General features: G+C 51.9%; 1 protein-coding gene across 3 annotated transcripts in view; it reads left to right on the plus strand.

Annotated features, from left to right (window-relative positions):
- Nucleotides 1–3,297: 3,297 nt before the first annotated feature.
- ARID1A (AT-rich interaction domain 1A) overlaps nucleotides 3,298–20,268 on the plus strand; it is a 61,033-nt gene continuing 44,062 nt past the window's right edge. For 2 of the 3 annotated variants that reach the window (XM_082777429.1, XM_082777430.1), the window contains exon 1: nucleotides 3,556–4,802. In XM_082777429.1, coding sequence (XP_082633555.1) covers nucleotides 3,612–4,802 — 1,191 coding nt within the window. In that variant the 5' untranslated portion in view covers nucleotides 3,556–3,611. Of the gene's footprint in view, nucleotides 3,510–3,555; nucleotides 4,803–20,268 lie in introns of those variants that run through there. The other variant, XM_082777431.1, reaches the window with a different exon arrangement.

A 20,268-nucleotide genomic window follows, 5' to 3' on the forward strand; every position in this document is an offset into this window, starting at 1 on the left:
CTGATCTGCAGCCAGTGAACTCATGGTGGGGCTCAGCTGGACAGCAGGGCTTTGCCTCCCGAAGCAGAATGTAGCTTTGGAGTTGAGGAGATTGTTGCTTGAGACTGATCTGGAGCTAAATGGCAGAATTGCTTCCAGTTGGGTTTTTCTTGTAGTAAACAAAACATCTAAACAAGAGTATTTTGGTGCTGTGGTCCACTAGAGCCCACCATGGGCATTAATAAAGCCACAGGAGCTCACTTGAGGGAGTCGGGCCTGATGTGCTGAAGGAGTTTTTCCTTCTGCTTCTCTGCTTTTTCTAGAATGTCGGGTTTGATCAAGTAACAGAGGCTCCTCCAAAGACAGCACGTAGATCAACTTTCCTTTCTAGCATTTTCCCCAGTTTTCAAACTCTGAGGCTCCAAACTTCATGAAGGCCTTTGAAGGCTTTTCATATCACAACACAGATGCCATCATTTATGACCCTTTGCTTTCTAATAGTTTATTTACCGCTGTGGAGGAAGACTGACTGACCAATTTACTGTGAGGGAATCTGCTCCACGCTGCACAGTCAACTGTAAAGACTGTAAAGTGGCAAAAGGCTTTGTCCAGGAGCCTGCAGGGCTCTTTATTGCTCTAGAATACAGTTAAAATTTTGCTATTTATTGCCCCATCCAGCCTCCCCTCCCACTTTCAGCTTTGGAAGAAACCCTTTTGTTCTGCCACCTGCATTCTGGATAATAAATATTTTATATGATAAGTTTTACAGTGAGGGTGAGGGTTGAGTTGACAGCAGTAGACACTGAAATCTTCACTTCGTCCCTAACAGGCCTGGAGCACTGGCACTGATTCCGTCCTTCTGTGCCTTGGCTTGCCTCTTGCTCCAGACCCAGGTTCCCCCACTGTCCTCAGTGGTGTTAAAATGGGATTTCTCGTGGTGCGGCCTGCTGATTGTTAGGCTTGGGCCAAGCTTCGGGCCTTCATCACTGTAACTCTGGTAATCAAGGTTACTTCTGCCCCAGTTTTTTGTTTCAAGGTGGTCTAAAATGGAAGCCTGCATCTCAGAAGCTTCCTTTGACTCCTTACCCGTTGTTTTCTGGCGTTTTCTCTCTGTGAAGTTGTGTTGGCTTCCACTTGGCTTTGCCAAATACTTCCCTATGCCGGAGGAGACACCTTCCTGCCCAGCTGTCCTGATCCAGTACACAGACGGAGAGCTGAACTATATGACTGCCATTTTTATTGAGCAACCATATCCTAATTTCTGTGAGCTTGTGTTTTATAACCTGAATAACTCATATTTTTGTTTCTTTCCCACAGACCTGTACAATCTGAAGTAAAAATTGCAACCACAGGACCCACTGGAACAGGACAGGCCAGGGGACCTGGCTCTAGGACCAAGCTCTGGGTACATTTCTTTCCTCCCTCCTCCCACTGTGAGAAAGGCTGTGGGGATGGAGGAGGTGGGAAACTGGGCCTGAAGTGGTTGCAGAAGAACGTGGCCTAGTTTGGTTCACCCGTGGACATTTGGGGAGCTCCAGCACCTCGTTATCCTTTGAGACGGCGGGAGCATCCCATCCCATTGCCCAACGTGTTGTGTCTAGACACGTTCAGGTGGTTGTGGTTGTCCCCGTTCAGCCACCCCGAGGGAGTTCCTGGTTCACTGCCCACTGCTGTCGCTTTGGCAGGAGCGGGAACCGGACTTTCTTGGATGTCCGTGTGTGCAGTTATTGTCATGGCGTGCCGCCAACTCTTTTTTTTTTTTTTCTTCTTTCCAGAGGGACACAACCAGCGGAGAGGAAATGACAATCCTTAATAGTTTGCAAAGGCTAATTCTAAATGGAATTTCTAGGGACAAAGAAGAGGCGCTTCGTTAACCCACGGGCCGTCTTCCCTGCCGAAAATCCAGAGCCAGTGTTGAGCAACGCAGCCATGTGCCCTCACCGCTGTCCCCGGGAGGTGGGCTGGTGGCCTCCTGATGGTGGGAACCACGGCCTCACCATCCTAGCAAGGCAAGGGGGGCTGCCTCCCGAGCAGGGCCTCTGACTGGAGCGGGATAAGCCCAGCTGATGCTGGGGGGCTTCCTCCTGCCCTGGTTCCGCTGGCTCCCCAGGCAATTTGCTCGTTTCTTGGTTCTGGTTCAGCCCAGCTCAGCTCAGCCCGACCCAGCTCAGCCCAGCCGGGTTCAGTTCAGCTCAGCCCATTTCAGCCCGGCCCGGTTCCGTTCAGCCCAGATCAGCCCAGCTCGGTTCAGCCGGGCCTGGTTTAGATCAGCCCATTTCAGCCCAGTTTGGCTTGGCCTGGCCCAGTTCAGCCCAGCCGAGTTCAGCTCATCCTGGCCCGGTTCTGTTCAGCCCAGATCAGCCCAGCTCGGTTCAGCCCGGCCAGGTTCAGCCCAGTTCAGTTCAGCTCAGCCCATTTCAGCCTGGATCAGCCCAGCTTGGTTCAGCCTGGCCCAGTTCAGTTCAGCCCGGCCCGGTTCAGCTCAGCCTGAATCAGCCCAGCTCAGTTCTGCCTGGCCCAGTTCAGCCCGGTTCAGTTCAGCTCAACCCATTTCAGCCCGGCCTGGTTCAGTTCAGCCTGGATCAGCCCTTCTCGGTTCTGCCTAGCCCAGTTCAGCCCAGTTCAGTTCAGCTCAGCCCATTTCAGCCTGGATCAGCCCAGCTTGGTTCAACCCGACCCGGTTCGGCCCAGCCCATTTCAGCCCGGCCCGGTTGAGCCCAGCTCGCTTCAACCCCGCTCGCTTCATCCCGACCCGTTCCATCCCCTCCCTCCCCAGCACCCCTTTCCACCCCCCCCTTCCCCGGCTCTCAACTCCGCGAAATCCACCGCGGGTTTTGCGAGCGGCAGCTCCGCCGCGCCGAGCCGCGAGCGGCCGGGGCCGGCCCCGCTCCTCCTTTGTGATGGGAGGGGAGGGGGGGGGGGGGGGGGGGGCAGAGAGAGAGAGAGAGAGAGCGAGGAGAGAGAGAGAGAGGGAGGAGGAGGAGGAGGGAGGAGGGAGGAGGAGGAGGCTCCCGTCCGGGCCGCGCCGCGCTCCGCTCCGGGTTTGGCAGGCGGCCGCGGCGCTGGGTAAAATGGCAGCGCTGAGCCTCGTGCCGGAGTGAGCCCCGCTCGGCGCGCCCCAGCCGGGAGCTGCTCGCCCCAGCCCGGCCCCAGCCGCCGCCGCTCGGCCCGGCTCCGGGCACGGCTCCCACCTCGCCCGCCGCTGCCCCCCCCCTCCCTCCCTCCCGCTCCTCGAGCCCCCTACGTCCCGGGTCTGCCCCCCCCCCCCCCCAACACCCCTCCTCCTCCTCCTCCTCCTCCTTCTTCTTCTTCCACCCCCCCCCCCACCTCCTCCTCCTCCTCCTCCCCTTTCTCCGCCGGCTGCAACCGAGGAGGTACAGCGGGGCCAGGCCCCGGGAAGCCCAGCCCAGCGGAGCCCTCCCCGCCTCGCCGAGCAGGCCGGGGGGGAATGAGCCCCCGCTGCCCTGAAGAGCCCGCCGCCGCCTGAGCGGGGAGCAGCAGAGCAGCGAGGCCTCACGCCGGCCGGCCAGGCAGGGAGCAGCTCCGGGGGGGGGGGGGGGGACCGGGACCGGGACCGGGACCGGGACCGGCCCGGGGGGGGGCGGGGGGCGGCTGGGTGGGGAGGGGGGATCATGGCTGCTCAGGTCGCCCCCGCCGCCGCCAGCAGCCTGGGCGCCCCGGCTCCAGCCGAGCTGAAGAAAGCGGAGGCGCAGCAGCAGCAGCAGCAGCAGCGGGATTGTCCCCCGGAGGAGGCGGGGGGTGAGGCGGCGGCGGAGCGCGGCGGCGGCGAGAAGCAGGCGGAGAGCGAGGGCCCCCCGGGGAAGGAGCTGCAGGACGGGGCCGAGAGCAACGGAGGGGGCGCAGGGGCCGAGGCCGACCTGAAGAGCTCGAACGGGAACCCGGGCCCCAGGCCCGCCGCTGCCGCCGCCACCCTGAACAATAACCTCCCGGAGCCGCCCGGTGGCGGCGGCGGCGGCGGCAGCAGCGACGGGGTGGGGGCGCCGCAGCAGCAGCAGCAGCCGCCGCAGCAGCAGCAGCAGCAGCCTCCCCCTTCCCACCCGGCCGCCTTGCCCCCGCCAGCCTACGGCTTCGGGCAGCCCTACGGCCGGGGCGCCCAGGCCGCCGCCGCCGCCGCCGCTGCTGCGGCCGCCGCCGCCGCTGCCTTCCACCAACATGGCGGACAACAAAGCCCTGGCATGGCAGCGCTGCAGAGCGGGGGCCTGGAGCAGCCCTACCCGGGGCCGACCGGAGCCCCCGCGGGGCCGCCCCCTCCCCAGAACTCGCACGGCGGCGCCGAGCACGGCTTCGCCAACCACCAGTACAACTCCTACTACGCGGCCGGCCGCAGCGCCGCTTCCTACCCGCCTCCCCCCCAGGCCTACGCCCTGAGCTCCCCCCGGGGCAGCGCTCAGAGCTCCGCCGGGGCTAAGTCCCCCGCCGCCGCCGCCTTCCAGCAGCAGCGCTTCGGGGTCATGGGGCCCTCGGCGGCCGGCGGCGGAGCAGGAGGAGGGGGCGCCACCCCGCAGCCCACCGCCACCCCCACCCTCAACCAGCTCCTCACCTCCCCCAGCTCCGCCCGCGGCTACCAGGGGTACCCCGGGGGCGACTATAGCGGCGGGCCGCAGGACGGGGGAGCAGCAGCAGCGGCCGCAGCAGCAGCAGCAGCCAAGGGCCCGGCAGCCGCGGATATGGTCTCGCAGTACGGCGGGGGCAACAGCCAGGGCTGGGCCGCGGCCGGAGGAGCCCCCCCGAGGAGCCACCATGCGCCCATGAGCCCGGGGAGCAGCAGCGGCAGCGGGCAGAGCCTCGGCAGGAGCCAGCAGGTAACGGCGGGGCCGGCGTGGAGGGTGCGGGGGGTGCAGGGGGGCGATTGGGGGGTGGGGGGGGACGCTGGGGGACCCCGAGGGGCCGGGGGGCGGCTGGGGAGGGGGGTCCCGGGGTGTTGGGGGGCAGCTGCTTGTCCCGCGGGTCCCCCCCCGGCGGGCCGGCGCTGCTGGGGAGCTGCCATTGTCTGTGCTTTGCTGGCTCGCTCTAAAATGGCTGCCTCGCTGCCTTCCCTTCCTCCCTCCCCAGCCTTTGTGCGAGGCTCCCGGGGAACCGCCGCCGTCCCGCGGGCTGCCTCGGGGGGGGAGGCTCCGGGGGGCTCCCGGTGGGAGGGGGTCCGGCGGTCGCCCCCCCCCGGTAGGGCTCGGCCCGGCGGCGGCGGCCGCAACCGGGGTCGGGGCTCGCGGGCGGCCCGCGTGGGACAACGGCGGGGCCACGGCAGCGCCTCCGCCGCCGGCCGGGCCCCGAGGCCCCGGTTCCCTTCCCCGGGGGGGGGCCGAGCCCCTCGTGTCGGGGGTCGCCGAGGGCCCTCCGGGGTCGCCGGGGCTCGGCCCGGTTCGTCGGGGCCGCGTTTCCCCCCGCGGGAGGCCCGGAGGTTGGGCGGGCGGCGGGGAGCGGCGGTGAGCAGCTCGGCGATGGGAGTAGTAAAGCGCAGATCGCTTTGGTTTGGGATTTGAATTATGGAGGTAAAATCCTTCTGTCAAAGCCAGGAGACAGTTGGTCTTAGGTTGACATCCTATCTGTGATCTGATTGGCTCCCCATCTCCTGCTCTTGGCCATTTATAATTGCCTCTGATGTAATGGTACAACAATCCTGATGAGCTCATAAACTTTTACACTCGCCTTTTCTGCCAGCCCCGACCCAAAGCGGCCCTGCTGCTCGCCGCCTCCTCATCCTCATCCCCCCCCCCCCTCTCTCCTTTACCAACCCCCCAGCAGAAATTGGCCGTGACCTTGAGGAGCTCGGGTGGCAGCCCCGCATCCATCCCGGCCAGCCCGGCCTCCTCGCATTGTGCCTGAAACAAAAGAGGAGGCGATGGCATTTTTGTTTGTACCTTGGGTTTATTTTGCTTGTGATGTTTGATTGCGGCCTGGAATAAGAGTCTGTGTTGTCAGAACAGTGGCAGGGCTTCTCCGCACAATGGGCTTGCTGTTTGTTTTGGTTATGCGACTTTCCCTTTGGTTATAAATGATTTCTTTGATGGGTCTGAGGATGCGTTTTGTTCCTGGCTGATTTTGGCCCTTTTCAAAACTGGGGCTGTTAGGGTGCTTTGAGATGGAGATGTGGGGGTTTCTGGGGTGTATCACAGCCTTAATAATGAAAAAAATGGACAAAAAAAAGAAAAACACACCCAACAAAGCAATCAAAACCAAACTTGGGGTGGAAGCACTGGAAATGGTCAATTACCAATTTACATTCCGTTGGGAGCTTTACCAGAGGACAGGCCGAGGGCTCTAACCGTACCTATCAGGGCACATTTTGACTTTCTTTGGGTAAGCACTGACACTGCCTGACCCTCTCTTTCATTTAGAGGGAGATCTGATGGACATGCAAGTTCTTGCTGTGGTCAGACTCCACAGTGTCCCAACTCCTTGTTTTGCAGAGGAATACAAATAGGAAAAACAAGCCTGAAAATTAAAATTATTGCTGTATGCGTAGAATTTCCTGCTTGCTGGAAATATGGAGGGCCAGAAAAAGGGCAGAGGAGAAAGCAGTACAGTACATACGTCAGATATTGTAGATACAGGGAAAGGAGATGCTGGTATCTGGAAGCTTTGATTAAAAAGAGGTTACTCTCTGTGTTTAGATGTGCATCCCCAAGGCCTGTCGTGGCCTCGTGCAGGACTGACAGACTTCCCTTTTTCTTTCTGTGTACTTTTCTCTAACTTCAGGCCCTGGGTCAGAGACACTTGACGTAGCGTGACATGCAGCCTCCAGAGTTTCCCTTCTTACTCAGTGCTTCTCTGGTGTCAATCTGAAAACTGCTTAATTTTTGTTCCTTGATTGCTGAAGGCAGCCTCCTTCAGCATCTTGAGTTACTCACCCGTCCTTTCTGTCGGACGGGAACGCTGCTGTCTGAGAGAGTGGCTCTTATCTCTGTGGTCATCGACCTGCCCGATGGCAGCGGGTGGTGAGCTTTCGGCTGTGCTGAGCGGAGATTTCGGGTCCTCGGGATTACGTTCATGCATACCTGGGATACAGGCATAGAGGAACCTCGGACAAATGTCACAGATGCTCGGGGGGTTATTTGAAGGGGCTTTCTGTATCCTGACAAATGTAAATCTAGATGAAATGTCTGCTAAAATACGATGTCTGAACTTTTAAAGCAGGGGTTTTAGTAGGCTGCGTATCTGACAAAAGCGTATTTCTGTCTGTTCTGGTACAATGGGAGATGTCTTTGGATTGCGTTTTTGTCCCGGAAAGTGAAACTGATGTGATTCTGGGAGCTGTTGATGCATCGTATGTCAATATCTGAGGAACTAGTCTCATTAATTGGAATTATTAATGAATAGCTGTTCTGAGGATTAGTTTAACTTCAGATGGTACAAATAGCGTATAAAAAGTAAACCAACAACTCTCCCACCCTGAAAGCCAAACCAACCCCCCCCCAAATCCTTTTTGCATGAAGGATTAGTGGACTCAGACTGACAATTCCTTTTTTCTGCTGTTAAAAAGGAAAAAGGCCTTTCATCTGGCAGGATGCGAAAAGCTTCCACCTGTCTTCTGAGCCGCTCACAAGAAACGGTTAATTAATAACGATAATATAACTCCATTCCAAATAACAGCCTCCTTCAGGTGTGTGGCCTGTTAAATTCCCTCAGCTGGAAGGATTTAAAGCTCGTGTCTTTCCTTTGTCTTGTGCAGCGGAGAACAGAGTAGGTACTTAGCCCTAACTTCTGAGGAACTGTAGGGGAGCGAGAGGCGAGTGTAATTCATCTGACCCACTACAAAGAGAGGTGTCTCTTGGTGCAAACCTGGAGAAGGTGATGTGGGAAGAGCATGGGGTTCCTACGTTCAGGAGCTTTTGGGGTATTAACCTGAGGTTTTGGGGCTGGGAAGCCGTCCTGAGCAGCGAAGAGGAGTGCCTTTAATTCTCCACATGTGGTAGGATTTATGAATGATGCCATAAGGGGAGTTTCATCACACTGCTCATCAAGAAAGACGAAGTAATTTCTGGCGTGAAAGTTGTTTCCTGTAATAAACTAAGAGCACAATCACTTGATAGGGATGGTCTGTAGCCCTCACGGACCTTTGCTCACTGGCTGGCCCCAGGAGCGTGGTGCTTCCCGGAGCCCCCCGTAAGATAGATGTGCTCTGTGTTTGCAGGGACTGGGATGGAGGTTTAGGGGCTTTGCGTCTGTTTCAGCTGACCTTTACAGCTGGGAAATGTGGAATAGGGTCAAGAGATGAGAATGCCTGCTTTTACAGAGTGTGGGATGAGAAATCTGTGGTTTTCTGTGGGAATGACTCGTAAGGAACCAGGCTTGGGATCTTAGTTTTCAGTTTTTCCATTTTACTAACAGCTCTGTCGTGCATTTGTTTCCACTTCCCCTCAGAGCGTGTAGCCGTTCCTAATAACAAGCTGGCTTTCCCAGCGTCTTGGGACCTAAAGGAAACTGCTCAAGAGAAAGCACTTCCCTCCCTGTAAGAGGTGGGCATTTCTCGTGGCACACGCTTTTACTACGGCAAACGATGTCTCCTGTAATGGGAGATGTGTTTGGATTTTATTAACCATTGGCGCGTTGGATAACCTCCCCGTAGGTGCACCGTCGTCTCCAGGCCGCTGTTGTAAGTTCAGTAAAGTCAGTTTAAAAATCCTATGCTAATAAAAAACGCTCTTGGGCCCGTTGCCATACAATAGTTATGTTTTGTTGACTTAGATCTCAACTTTAGCGGTAAGCGAGGCATGAAAAATGTTGTTGAAAATATGTTTTTTAAACTAAATTGGCACCAAATGGCTCTGTGCTGCCAATGAGCTGTGATATCTTGGAATCTGCAATTGAGACCTGGCTCCTCTTGGCTTGGAGCGCGGGGTTTTTCCTTGCTTAGCATGGTAACGTTAGGAGGCCTCGAATTGCTTGCGAGGTGCAGTACGCATGAGGGCTTTCCAATGAAAACGGGGGTGCTGCATCTTTTTCTGGTCAGGCTTCACCTCTGAATGGGCGACTTCAGATTTTCTCTGTGTTAAAAGAAGTAGAAAAAGGTGGGGGTTGTCTTCTATTGTAAGAAATACTGCAGTTAATTCTGATGTGGATGCTGAAGATCTTACAGGCTTACTTCTTAGAGTAGCCTGAGGTAGACCAGGTGTTGTTGCCCGATTCTGTTAAGCACCTTGATTTCTGAAATACCGTCGTCATGATGCTTGGTTTTACGGTGACTAGTGTTATTTGGGCAGGGTACGTGTGAGCTAGGACACGGGACACTAACCATCAGTTCTGATGCTCAACTGCAGCTTAGTTTTCCTGCCCTTGTCCCCGCTAGTTTACCATGAAACTTTGGGCAAACGTGATTGTGCCGTCCTTTTTGATTTTTCATTTTTTCCCCTCAGTGGAACGGGGTTAGTAATGCTTGGCACCTGCCTTTTGCTAAGTATAAATGAAATGTTCTGTCAATCCTTATTTATTAGCTGTACTAGGGGAGGGTTTCTACATCTGGTGCCTCTTGTAATCACCGTGGTGGTTGCAAGACAGAGCCGTGCTTTATGGAAGGTTGTACATCTGACTTTTGGGTCATATTTCTTTTTTTTTTTTTTGTGAGAATGCCTGCCCATTTCCTAAAACTATCAGTCCAGTTCAAGTTGTTCTACCTGCTGAAACTTCTCTTTCCTGATTTGACTGCTCAGCTGATACGCGGAGCCTCTCCCCTGTTCATAGGTGATACTAGAAACTGGGGGGAAGCATGCGACTCAAATGCTGTTATATATCCATGTAGTCCCCTAAATTTGCTGTGTTCATTGTTTTTTTAGTCTGTAGTCTTATTTGAGAACACTGGTTAATGGATATTATCTTACAGAAATTTTAACGTGAAGACCCTATTTAAAAAACAAAGCAAAACACATCAGCTTTCCTTCGGAGAGAAACTGGAGTCTAAAATTAGGCTAAATAGTGCAGCTGTTCGTTTTATCTTACTGTTACCTCATACGCGACTTTTCCACCATTTTTCTGTCTGCTCTTTTCAAAGGAACGCCACCAGCTTGGAAATCCAGTTTTTGCCCCACAAATCTGAATCCGTGCTCTTCCGTAATTAAAATACTAGAGAAGGATGCCCTTTCCAGTTTTTACCGGGTGGATTTGAAATTCTTTGTCTAGTCAGTTTGATTTCTTTTTTGAATTGCAACTCCTGTGTGATGGATTGCTCTGGGGAAAAGCTCATCAGCATGCCGTTGCCCAATTCCTGCCAAGAATGTTTGAAACTCTCGGGCAGCAGCAAAGCAGAAACCGAAGGCAGGCAGGCGTAAGTGCAGGGGGGAGAATGAAAAAGATAAGCTTGGCGGCATTAAAGTTGCTGTTAGGGCCAACCTGCTTTCTTTTCTGGAAGGGTCCATAAACAAAGGGTAATTGGGGAGAAATCCTGCAAAAGTGTTTTTTTTTTTTTTTTTTTTTTTTTTTTTTTCTGCCATGAGCTGATTTCCAGAAGTTCAGCCTTTAATTTATTAGGAGGTTATGCACACGCACTGGTAAAACTATACTGGATGTCTGTTAGCCAAAGCGATAAATCTCCAGCCTGAAGTGAGTGACAGGTGGGATTGGAGAAAAAAAAGCAGTTTTCTTTGGCACGCTGGACCAAAGCTGACGTGTTCCGTCTGGGTCCCTGCCGTCCACCTGTTCTGGGTGCCATTCGGGAGGCCGATGGTGACTTTCTGTTTTTCATTTTAGTGGCTGGAAAAGCGGTGAAGTTGGTCACCTACCGAGAGGCCTCGCGTGTTTTCTGCAGGCTCAGGAAGGCCGTGCTGTATTTATAAACCGATTCCAGTAAAATTCCAATCATAAGTTAAATGTCATCTCTGCTGGGTTGAGTGTACGCTTATTCTTCTTGAGGCTGAAATTCCGTGGAAACCGTAGGCTTCAGGCAGTCATTTGTTTTGCCCTGGTATGTAGAGGAGGAACGTAAGCTCTCGCGCTCTTGCAGCGACTGCTTTTCGGTGGAAGCAGCCGAGATGTCGATGTGGGAAGTTGCCAGGGTGAGGCACGGAGCTGGGACAGGGCTGAGGATGGAGTACGGGTCTTGTGAGGCTCATCCTGTGCTCGAAGCGTGAGGCCATGGTTCTTCCCCCAGTGCATGGCTTGAGCTGAATGCATCCTTAAGACCCTTTTAATGCACTTAGAGGAGCAGCACCTCAGCCTGTCCGCAGAGGCTCGTAGAGTGAAAGAAGCAGGGCTGGAACAGGAGGAGCTGCTTCTCTCAGGGCTGAGCTCATGTACATATTTTACCAGTTCCTGTAGTGTCTTAATCAGATGTGATAATACGTTTTAACATATGGATGAGGGAGGGGTTCCCAGTTCTTACTCCTCTGTGCACCTGCACTCTCAGCGTATAACTCAGCAGTTCAGTCATGCAACTTGAGCGTTTTTGAGTTTTTTTTTGGAGTACGTCAAGAAGAGCATTACCGTGTTTGCCATGGTGTTCTTCCTGGAGTATTTCTGAGTTGCAGTCACAGCTCAGTAAGTATTTACACAATGTAGGCCTGAGCTTTCCGTAGTGAAATGTAAAGGATACTACATAATGACAGGTAAACTCAATAAAAGCTACTTCCGAATTTCACAGCAAATAATGTTTTGTATGTTCAGGGTAAAATGATAGCTGTAGCTAGAATCTAATTTCTAATCTTCTTTCTTCTTATTTTGAGGGTGAGAAAGGGGACAAGTGGGTAGGAGCAAGTCAAGAAAGGGATCGTTTTGTTCCGTAAACAATCATGCTAAAGAAATTTCTTTCTGGGGGAGCGAGGTGGTGGAGAGTGCGCGCGCTAATTCCTGTGAAATTTCCATGAAAAATCAGTTTGTGTAAATAACCCTGAAAAGCTACCGCTCCATTCCCGTCACTGGCATTTCATGCGATAACCAGCATGTCACCGTTTCTGTGAGTTACCTATAGCAATTGAACCTCTTTCAAGGACATATTAAATTGCTACTAATGTTTTTTCTCCTTTTTTCATTTTTTTTTAAAGCTTGAGTAACTTCCTGTTGCTCTTGGATAATTAATAATATGCCTGAACTATCCCAAGAAACTGCCTTTTAGACACGGGGAGTAGTTTTTGGAGAAGCTGCAGGAGGCCCCGACACAGGCAGTGTCCCCTCGGTGCGGAGCAGACCTCTGCTGCTTGTTCTGCTGTGGGCTGGCCCCGTGTTTTGTGTCAGCACGGGTGTTTTTGGCCCTGTGACAAACCAGAGGGGACCGAGCTACACTTTCACATTTTTTTCTGGCATGTGACCGGGAGGAGAGAGTGTTTCGGTGGCAGCAGCCAGTTGCTGATGTCAGACCACGGCCTGAGGTAGCCGTCACTTTCCATCCTGAGAGATTCTGTGACTCTTCTCAAAGAGAAATTCTTCAAGTTCGGAGGACTCTGGAATTTCCCCTGGGGAGAATTACTGGGTTAAACAAGTATTCCCCCCCCCCCCCCCCCCCCCCATGCACTCACTTGTGAGATTTCATTCAGGTTTGACTAAGAGAAACCCTGAAAATTACCATTTCCCTTCTGATGTCAGCACCGCTCTGGCAGCCTGCCTGTGAATAGCTGAGCAGGAATGCTTTAAAACCTGAGCTCAGGCCACAGCTGCAGCTACACCTCCAGACATCGCGGTGGGAGTCCCGCCGTGCCCCAGCGGGGGCTGAGATTTGGGATGCTCTCTGCCCGGTGCGTCACGCCACTCCGATTGCCGGCCCTGGGCTTTGTGCTTAGCGCTGCCCGTGTCGGAGCAGTGCTTGCAGCAGCGTGGATGTGGTCTGAGAAGGAGAAGAGGCAGGGCACCTGCTGGAAACGGCCATTCTGTTTTGGGTTCAGGGCACCGGTTTTGATGTGTTTCGGTGGGGAATGTGCAGAGCGATCTGCGGTGCCTGCGCGTTTCGCTGTTGGCTCGTTGCCTGTGTTGTCTTTGTGGGTGACGATGGTTTTCTCACCGGGCAGAGGGCTGGATCAGGATTCAGAAGGTCATCTAGCTTGTTCTCCTGCTCCAGGGCAGGATCAGCGCTACCTAAGCACAGGGCAGGCAGCAATGAAGGCAATGCAGGTTCCTCAGTCTGTTTTGGTGCTTTGTTATCCTTAACATTGGACATGACAAAAACAACCTGTCTCAAGTCCTCTCAACTGAATATCTTTGCTTATTCTGGTCTGTTTAGGTATTGGGATCGGAGGCAAAAGTTACACGATAACCAGTTACAAATGTGTGACTTTTCCCCCCGTCCCCCAGTTCCTCGAGGAAAAGCTCGCTAGTTAAATTGCAAAATGTCTCCCTTTATTTCCAGATTGCTGTGCTCGCTGGGGGCTGTGCCGAAAGGATTGGACTGTCCTGCTTTTACCACCTGAACCTCTTCCAGGGTCCCAGAGCCCAGCAGGCTCGCTCTGTACTTTTCTGGATGGGATTCTTCTGTAGTCTTGTTTTGAGTTTCGTTCTTCTTAACAGTCTGATGATGGATTTAAAGTCCAAATGACTGCAGGACTATGCACCCTGTACAAGTTTAGGAGGAGAATCTGGTATTCATTAACTGTATGTAAATAATTAAACTGGTGCTAGACGAGAGGTGGTCTTTCCTCAAACATACTTCTTGTGAAATGGTTTGAAGAAAAGCTCATACCTCTGCGCAGAAGATACATTGAAATGGTAGAAGTGCTGGTGTTAGTTGCAGCTTTTTTTTTTTTTTTTTTTTTTTGTTTCCCTGAGTTAAGGATCTGACTTTGTAGCTGGCATTGCTCACCCCGGAAAAGGCTTCGCATTCAAGGCCAGTTCCCTGAGCGCCGTCACGTGTTCCCGAAACGGCCTCTTGGTTGTGCGTTAGCTGCACGCGGTGTGAGGAGCTCTGCAGGCCTGCCCTTGGGGCTGGGGGAGCTGCCTGGGGGGCTTTTTGTCAAGTTTTTTTTTTTCAAACGAACTCATTTGGTTACTGTTGTGTAGGGGGCTTGTAATCGCAGTGCTCCTGAGTCCCTGAAAAGGATCCAGGGCAACTGCTGTGTTTTGACAGAGTTGGGCTCTTTTTTTTTTTTGAAATTGAGTGGGGATAATTGGACGGTATTATCGTAGGAAGCATTTAAGCATCTCCTAGTTTTCAGTTCATGATAACCAGCGAGGCTAGGAAGTGCAGTTCTCTGCCTCTCAGAGGGGCTTTCCTTGTCCCTGCGCCCTAACTGCCGGATCACAGTTCATTTCTGGGCACGGGCTTGCACCCCGAACGGTTTTCTTCATTGGTTTTATGAAAAATCATCTCACTGGAAATGTCAGTTCTGGTTGCCTCCGGGCAGAATTTGGCTCCCTTGGCACGGGGCGTGTTTGGTGGGGGAAAGACTTGGAGGTAGTGAGTGTGCTGAGCCTGGATCTGGTGGGGGTTTGTAACAGAAATGGTCTGAAAAGCAGTTGTTTGGGTAATGCTCGGGAGAAGCAAAACATTCGGCTGATGCTTGTCTCCCAGTACCCACTGGTGGAAGTACAGAAGTGGCTGGCGAGCTCTCCTGGATTGTCTCCCCAGCCTCTACTTCAAAAATATTTCCGAGATGCTTTCGTCGGCCTTCCTGTTTGGTTCACGAGGCATGGCAGTGTTGCAAAAGCTTGCTTCCACGTTAATTGTGATTGATTACTTTGCAATCTAGGACAAGATTTCCTTTGAAAAGCTATATGCTGATTTGGTGTCAGGAATTAAAATCAGATGAAGTGATTAGTGTTCTGTGAAATATCCCAAAGCAATCGAGTGTTCCTCGTTGGCTTTCAACTGTGTTCGGCCCTTAACCCTCGCCTCCCTTCTCTCCTCCGGAGCAAGGCCCTAAATCTGTGGTCCGGGCGCTCAGGAGAATAACTCATTAGGCATATTGTATCAGGAGATCGTGATATAATTTGCTGCTGAGCTTCAGGGTGTAGATTTACCGGCTTTAATGATGAGCGCGGAGTATTGGAAGCGCATCGTGTCAAAGTACCAGCGATGCCTGCAGTGGATGGTGAGCGCGTGTTAATGGGAGCTTTAAATCTGATCGCTCTGCAAATGGCAATAAACTGCTCGGAGTTGTCACTGCTGTCAAGGTACAGTCATGCCTCCTCTTCCTTTTCTCATATGAGTTGTCTTGCAGTTTCTTGTTATACCTGTTCCTGAAACCAGGGAAGAGACTGTGCAACGTTGGTTGTTCCTCCTCCCCCCATGGCATTGGCACAGCTCTGAATTTTTGTATCTTCTCCCCAGCTGCCAGCACGCTCTTTCGAACTCGCTCAGCAACTCCCCACGGTGTTCGTTTGGCTTTAAAAGAAGCTGGATTTTGTGGCGTGTAGAAGCCCAAGGACAGAAGCGAGCGTAGGGTGGTAGACCCAGGCCTCCCAACCACTATAATCAGCTACGTAGGGCTGGTGGATTTTTTTTTTAATTTTATTTTTTTCCAACGACAATGACCTTGGGCCACTGCAGGGCTGGGATTTGTGCTGGGCTTGCTGAGTTTAAGGTACCTGAATCGTGACAGTGCTGGCTCGCCGAGGGCTCTCGCAGTGTCTTCGCTGCTGTCTGGGAGCTGACTTGGCTGCAGCTCTGCGTTTCTTGCCTACGTAGTCTTCTCATCTCCCCCAGCCTCTTCTCCTCTCGCCAACATAGGCATGACAGCAGCTCTGCTTTCGGGATGCAAATAGATCATTTGGGTATAAATACTGGAGATTGGTTGTTGTTTGCTACGAAGTTACCGAGTGCATCCTTGGTGAATGCAGATGGTAACTTGTCATTACTGCAATTTTAAATATTTTTGGTTCCGTGGAACCAAAGTGGAGTCTTGAAGGCTGAATTTTAAGGCTAAAATAAGAGAAGGCTCAATAAAGCCCACAAAAATAGCATCCAAATTTGTCAGCTGCTGTAATAAGAAGGGAAGTAACTTTTTCTTCTTCCTATTAGCAAAGCGGAGCCTTGCTACCCTGCCTCGTGTCAGATCCCTCCTATGAAATACTGGGGTGAGGTGGGGAGGGACGGACAGAGCTTAAGGGGTGCCAGGTAGCTCCTAACGAGACGATGCTGGGGCTAACGCTGGCACAGTGTGAGGTGTGCTGTGAGCGTCGACTGCAAGCCTGTGGCTGGAGATGCTCCTGGAGGTATTAGCAGATGGTTGCACCAGGGGCTGGCCCATCTCAGAGCAGCAGCGATGTCCGTGGCTGAGCTGAGAGCTCCAGCTCTCAGTTTTGGAGGTGAGGATGGCTGGTGGAGCACTGTGTTTTCCTTACTGGTCATGGGTTAACTTAACCTGAGATGATCCCTTCTGTCAATGAGCTCCGAACCTCAGATTACTTGGATTATTCTGGCATTCCTTTATGTTGCCTTATACACGCTTTTAAACAAATTCAGTTATTCTGCAGAGGCAAGGAAGAGCCTATGTGCTTCTTAAAACGTGGCTTGGAGAAACTACAGGCCCCGACACGCAGCTCTTATTAAGGCAAGCAGCTGCTCTGGACAAGATGGAGCTCTGTGTGCTGAGATGAGGTGGCCTCCGACAGCTGCACCTCGCTTTTACCGTGAGTGTGGCTGTGTCCTGCTCCATCGTGGTGCTGTGTGGTAGGAGAATTGGGAGCGTTGGACACCTAGGGTGTTTCAGAGCCCTGAACTCTGGGGTTTGGCCTTACCAACCCCGTGTGGTAGGTGGCCATGGGAATTTGCTTGTCCGGTGAGTCTGTTCAGCCACCCTTTATTCCGGGAGGGGGGGAATGAAACAGATTTGCAAAATGTTGAAATATTCAAATACAGATGGAGCTTTCAGCCAGACACAAGTGGGTAGAAACCTGCAGTGCCACATTTATTCCTATTTTATGTATGAAGAACTATGGCATAGCTTAAAATGAGGAAAGCCGCGTAAGGTAGCGCAGTCAGAGGCTGGATCTCTAGCTCTGCAATTTAGCCGTGTCCTCCTCTTTCCCTCCCTAAATGTTGCAGGAAGGTCCGTCTCCAGGCAGACTCACCCATAACTTCTTTCTGGACAGCTTTCCTGTTGTGTTGCTTTGGAACGGGAGAAGCTGATAATGCATGGGCTCCTTTTCTGGCCTGCTACCCCTCTGCTTGATGGTGGGTGCTTTCTGCCTGGGTGAAACCAACTTAATTCCCCTCCAGAAGAGTTCACGTGATGTCTCTCTGTGTTGTTTTCTTTTCAGAGCTTGTGTAAGTTTTGCCATTCATGTCCATGGCAAGAAAGTGTCTTTAGCAAATTAGGAAGGTGTGCTGGAGGTGCCTTATCAGACTGCTAAATGTGCGCTGGGCCTCCTTGGATTTCTGTGTGCAAAGGGCTTTTAATGAATTGGTAAATTTAACTTTGTTCTGGAAAATGAACTCTAGTGAGCTCTTTTGTACTGGGGCTCAAGTTGTGGAAAACAAATGTCCGTGGAGTTGAGTACCAAGAGACATTTGTCTCTGAGATCAGCGCTGCCCGTTTGAATGGAAACGGGTGCTACGGAGAATTAGCTGTGTGACTGGGGTTTGCCACAGGTCTCAGTTGTCTGAATGGATTTACAGAACTTCTGGAGCCTTTCAGGTTTTCCCTGCTGCTTAGGGCAAAGATTTTGCATCTTGGTGGTGAACGGGAGCAGCTGTGCTCTTCGGGATTGAAATCAGATCGCTTAGGTCAGGGTGACGCTTAGTGTAGCTTTGCTCTTCCATCCCAATCCTTCCTTCTCTTGCTTTTTATTTTTTTTATGGCTTGCTCTTTGCCTTGTCCTGTTTCTGTGGTACAAGAGCTTGCTTGCTCCTTCTAGTGTGTAAGTAGGTCTGGAACGAAAATGCTGTAATAAGACACTTAACCGTCTTTTTGTTGACTTGCTTCCAGTTCATTAGAGCAGACGTAGGAGGTTGGCTAAACTTAAAGCCTGATTTAATATTCAGGAAGGAAGTTTCTTTCCATCCTAAAAGGAACACCACCTCGTTACAACTATCACAAGTTTCTTGGGGTCGTCTCCCGTAGAGCTGAGGTGAAGATTTTGGGAGGAGTCAGCGGTGACACTTTGGAAATCGTGGGCTGAGTTGGGTAAATAGTGTGCTTCTAAAACGAGTTGGAGTTTGGGAGCGAGGGGACAGCCCCATTCTGTGGATAGAAGGAAATAATTTCCGTTTATACTTAGGCATGAAAATAAAACTGGAGGTGTTAGAAGTGACACTGACTCTCTAAATAGCAAACGGGGTAATCTGACTCCAACTACCTGCGAAATGTCTGAAAACTTCCCCAGTCCCCAGCTGTTGTGAAAGGATCCCAATTCTTTGTTAATTTAGACTGCTCTTAATTCGGCAAATAGTGTTTGTCAGATTTCTCTGCCACGTTCAAATAACCACGGAGGTAGCTGTCAGCTCCTGCTTCCACTTCAGTGCCTGATAAAGGAGTTGAGATGAGAGCAGAAGGAGCTGATTGCCCAGCCGAGTCATCGGATGCAGACAACGCGTCGCTGCCGTTCGGCTGCTGCAGAGCCCGAGGATGAGCTGGGACAGTGAAGGGGACACAGTGCTGACTTTGGGTCTCTCCTCCCTGCTGCTCAGAGCTGCTGTGCAGCCCTCGTGTTACTTTATACACCGTGGATGTTCAGGCTGTCACTGGTGTTGTGCTGGCAAAAGGATACTTCATAATGACAGCATCTCCGTGAGTGCTAACTTTGCATAAAAACAGAGTTTTCTCCTCTCCTTCTTCAGCCCACCTCCGTGTTAGTAGCGTAAATCTTCAGGTCCCTTTGTACCACGGCTCTACAGAAGTCTAGAAAAATGTCTTGTTAATGCGAGCGCGCATCCGCCTTTGAGTAGATCCTGAAGATTGCAGAAAACCAGCTGTATGTCATCTTCTGATATGATAGCAGCTGAAATATTGCATCGAGGGTCCTAAGAGATACCTAAATAATGTGGTGTGATAAGCTGTGTGGCCATGTGTCAGAGAGTGATGGGCTGAAGAAAGAAACTGAAATCCAGAGCCTCGATAAGCTGGATTTGTTGAATTTGTTAAGGAGGGCTTAAAGTCGGTCTAGGAGGGAAAGATGAGATCAACAAACGCACTTTGTTTAAAGCAGGGGCACGCTTAGCACCTTCCTTCTGTCTTTCCAAATAAAAAGAAAAAGAATAAACTCAGATCCCCTCTTGTACTTGGGCATGAACGCTGTGCTCCTGTTGGGTTATTTCTGATGAGGGTTGGATGTGGGGCTCTCATTTCACTTCCCAGCCACATCTTCTTCTGACTCGCTTCTTTCAGGAGTAAAGGGAGTAAAGCATTCTGTAATAACAGATCCTGCAAGCAAAACTCCGGTCAGTTTTAATCAATTTGAAGAGTATTAGTAAAAGTGGTGCTTAGGAAAGTCCTCCGAGATGTGTGGACTGGCCTCTTGCTGAGAAATGTTAATAGGGTAATTACTGAATTATGTTTAGCCAGGAAGATGCAGTTCGCAGTATAGCTGTTTGGAGAAAACTTATTCATCTTTGTTTCCACTGGTAAGACTTAGTATAATGGATTTACAGAAAACCTCCCCAAAGGAACGAGTGTAATAAATCTATAGGCAAAGAAAGGAGCAACGTTTAGCAGGGCTGGCTTTAAATCTACAGGAGCTCCAAATAACTTGGTTAGAAGCAGGTGAGTGAGGTTGTTTAGAAAACGTTTTCCTTTTGTGTGCAATGCTGATTTCTATAGCTTATTTGAGGCCTGTGTGTTAGCAGATTAGGGGAATAGAAAGTATTTGGTCGAACTCTGACCTACTGGAAAAAATCAGAAGAAAACCAGGCTCCCTCTAATCGTAGAACTGAAACTATTGAGCAGAGGTCAGTTATTTCAGCAACCGATCAGGGAATTTGCATCGGCCATTGATAACAAGGTGAGCTTTCTGCCTCTCGGTTAATGTGCTCGAATCTGAGTGAGAGTCTTGGATTTGGGGGACGGTGGTGATTTATTTTTCTGTAGCTCACATAAGAATGGATTTCTCCCTCAAGTTTCCAAGGGTGATGAGTGTTTGTAACCCTGAAACCAGCCCTGTGCTGTGTTCCAGAAATCGGATTTTGGTACCCCTGGCACACGCCCCATGGCATTGCCCATGAGGTGTAGGGTGCTGTGGGAGGACAAGGCACAGGGACCTCGAAGCGGAGCTGACTGTCGCTGTGGGGGTGACACGGGGCATTTTGGTGCTGTTTCCAGCCTGGTGCTTGCAGGAGCCTGCTGGTGTCCCTCGGGGTGCTGGCTTTGGTCTCCCATGGGCTGCTCATTCCCCACAGCGATGGGTGCTGCCCTGGAGGATGGGTGAGGAGGGTAACTGATGGGTGCTGAGCAGTACTGGTTTGCACTTCCCTGGTGACGC

This window comes from Aythya marila, assembly GCF_965140915.1.
Source record: "Aythya marila genome assembly, chromosome: 22".
Taxonomy (NCBI): Eukaryota; Metazoa; Chordata; class Aves; order Anseriformes; family Anatidae; genus Aythya; species Aythya marila.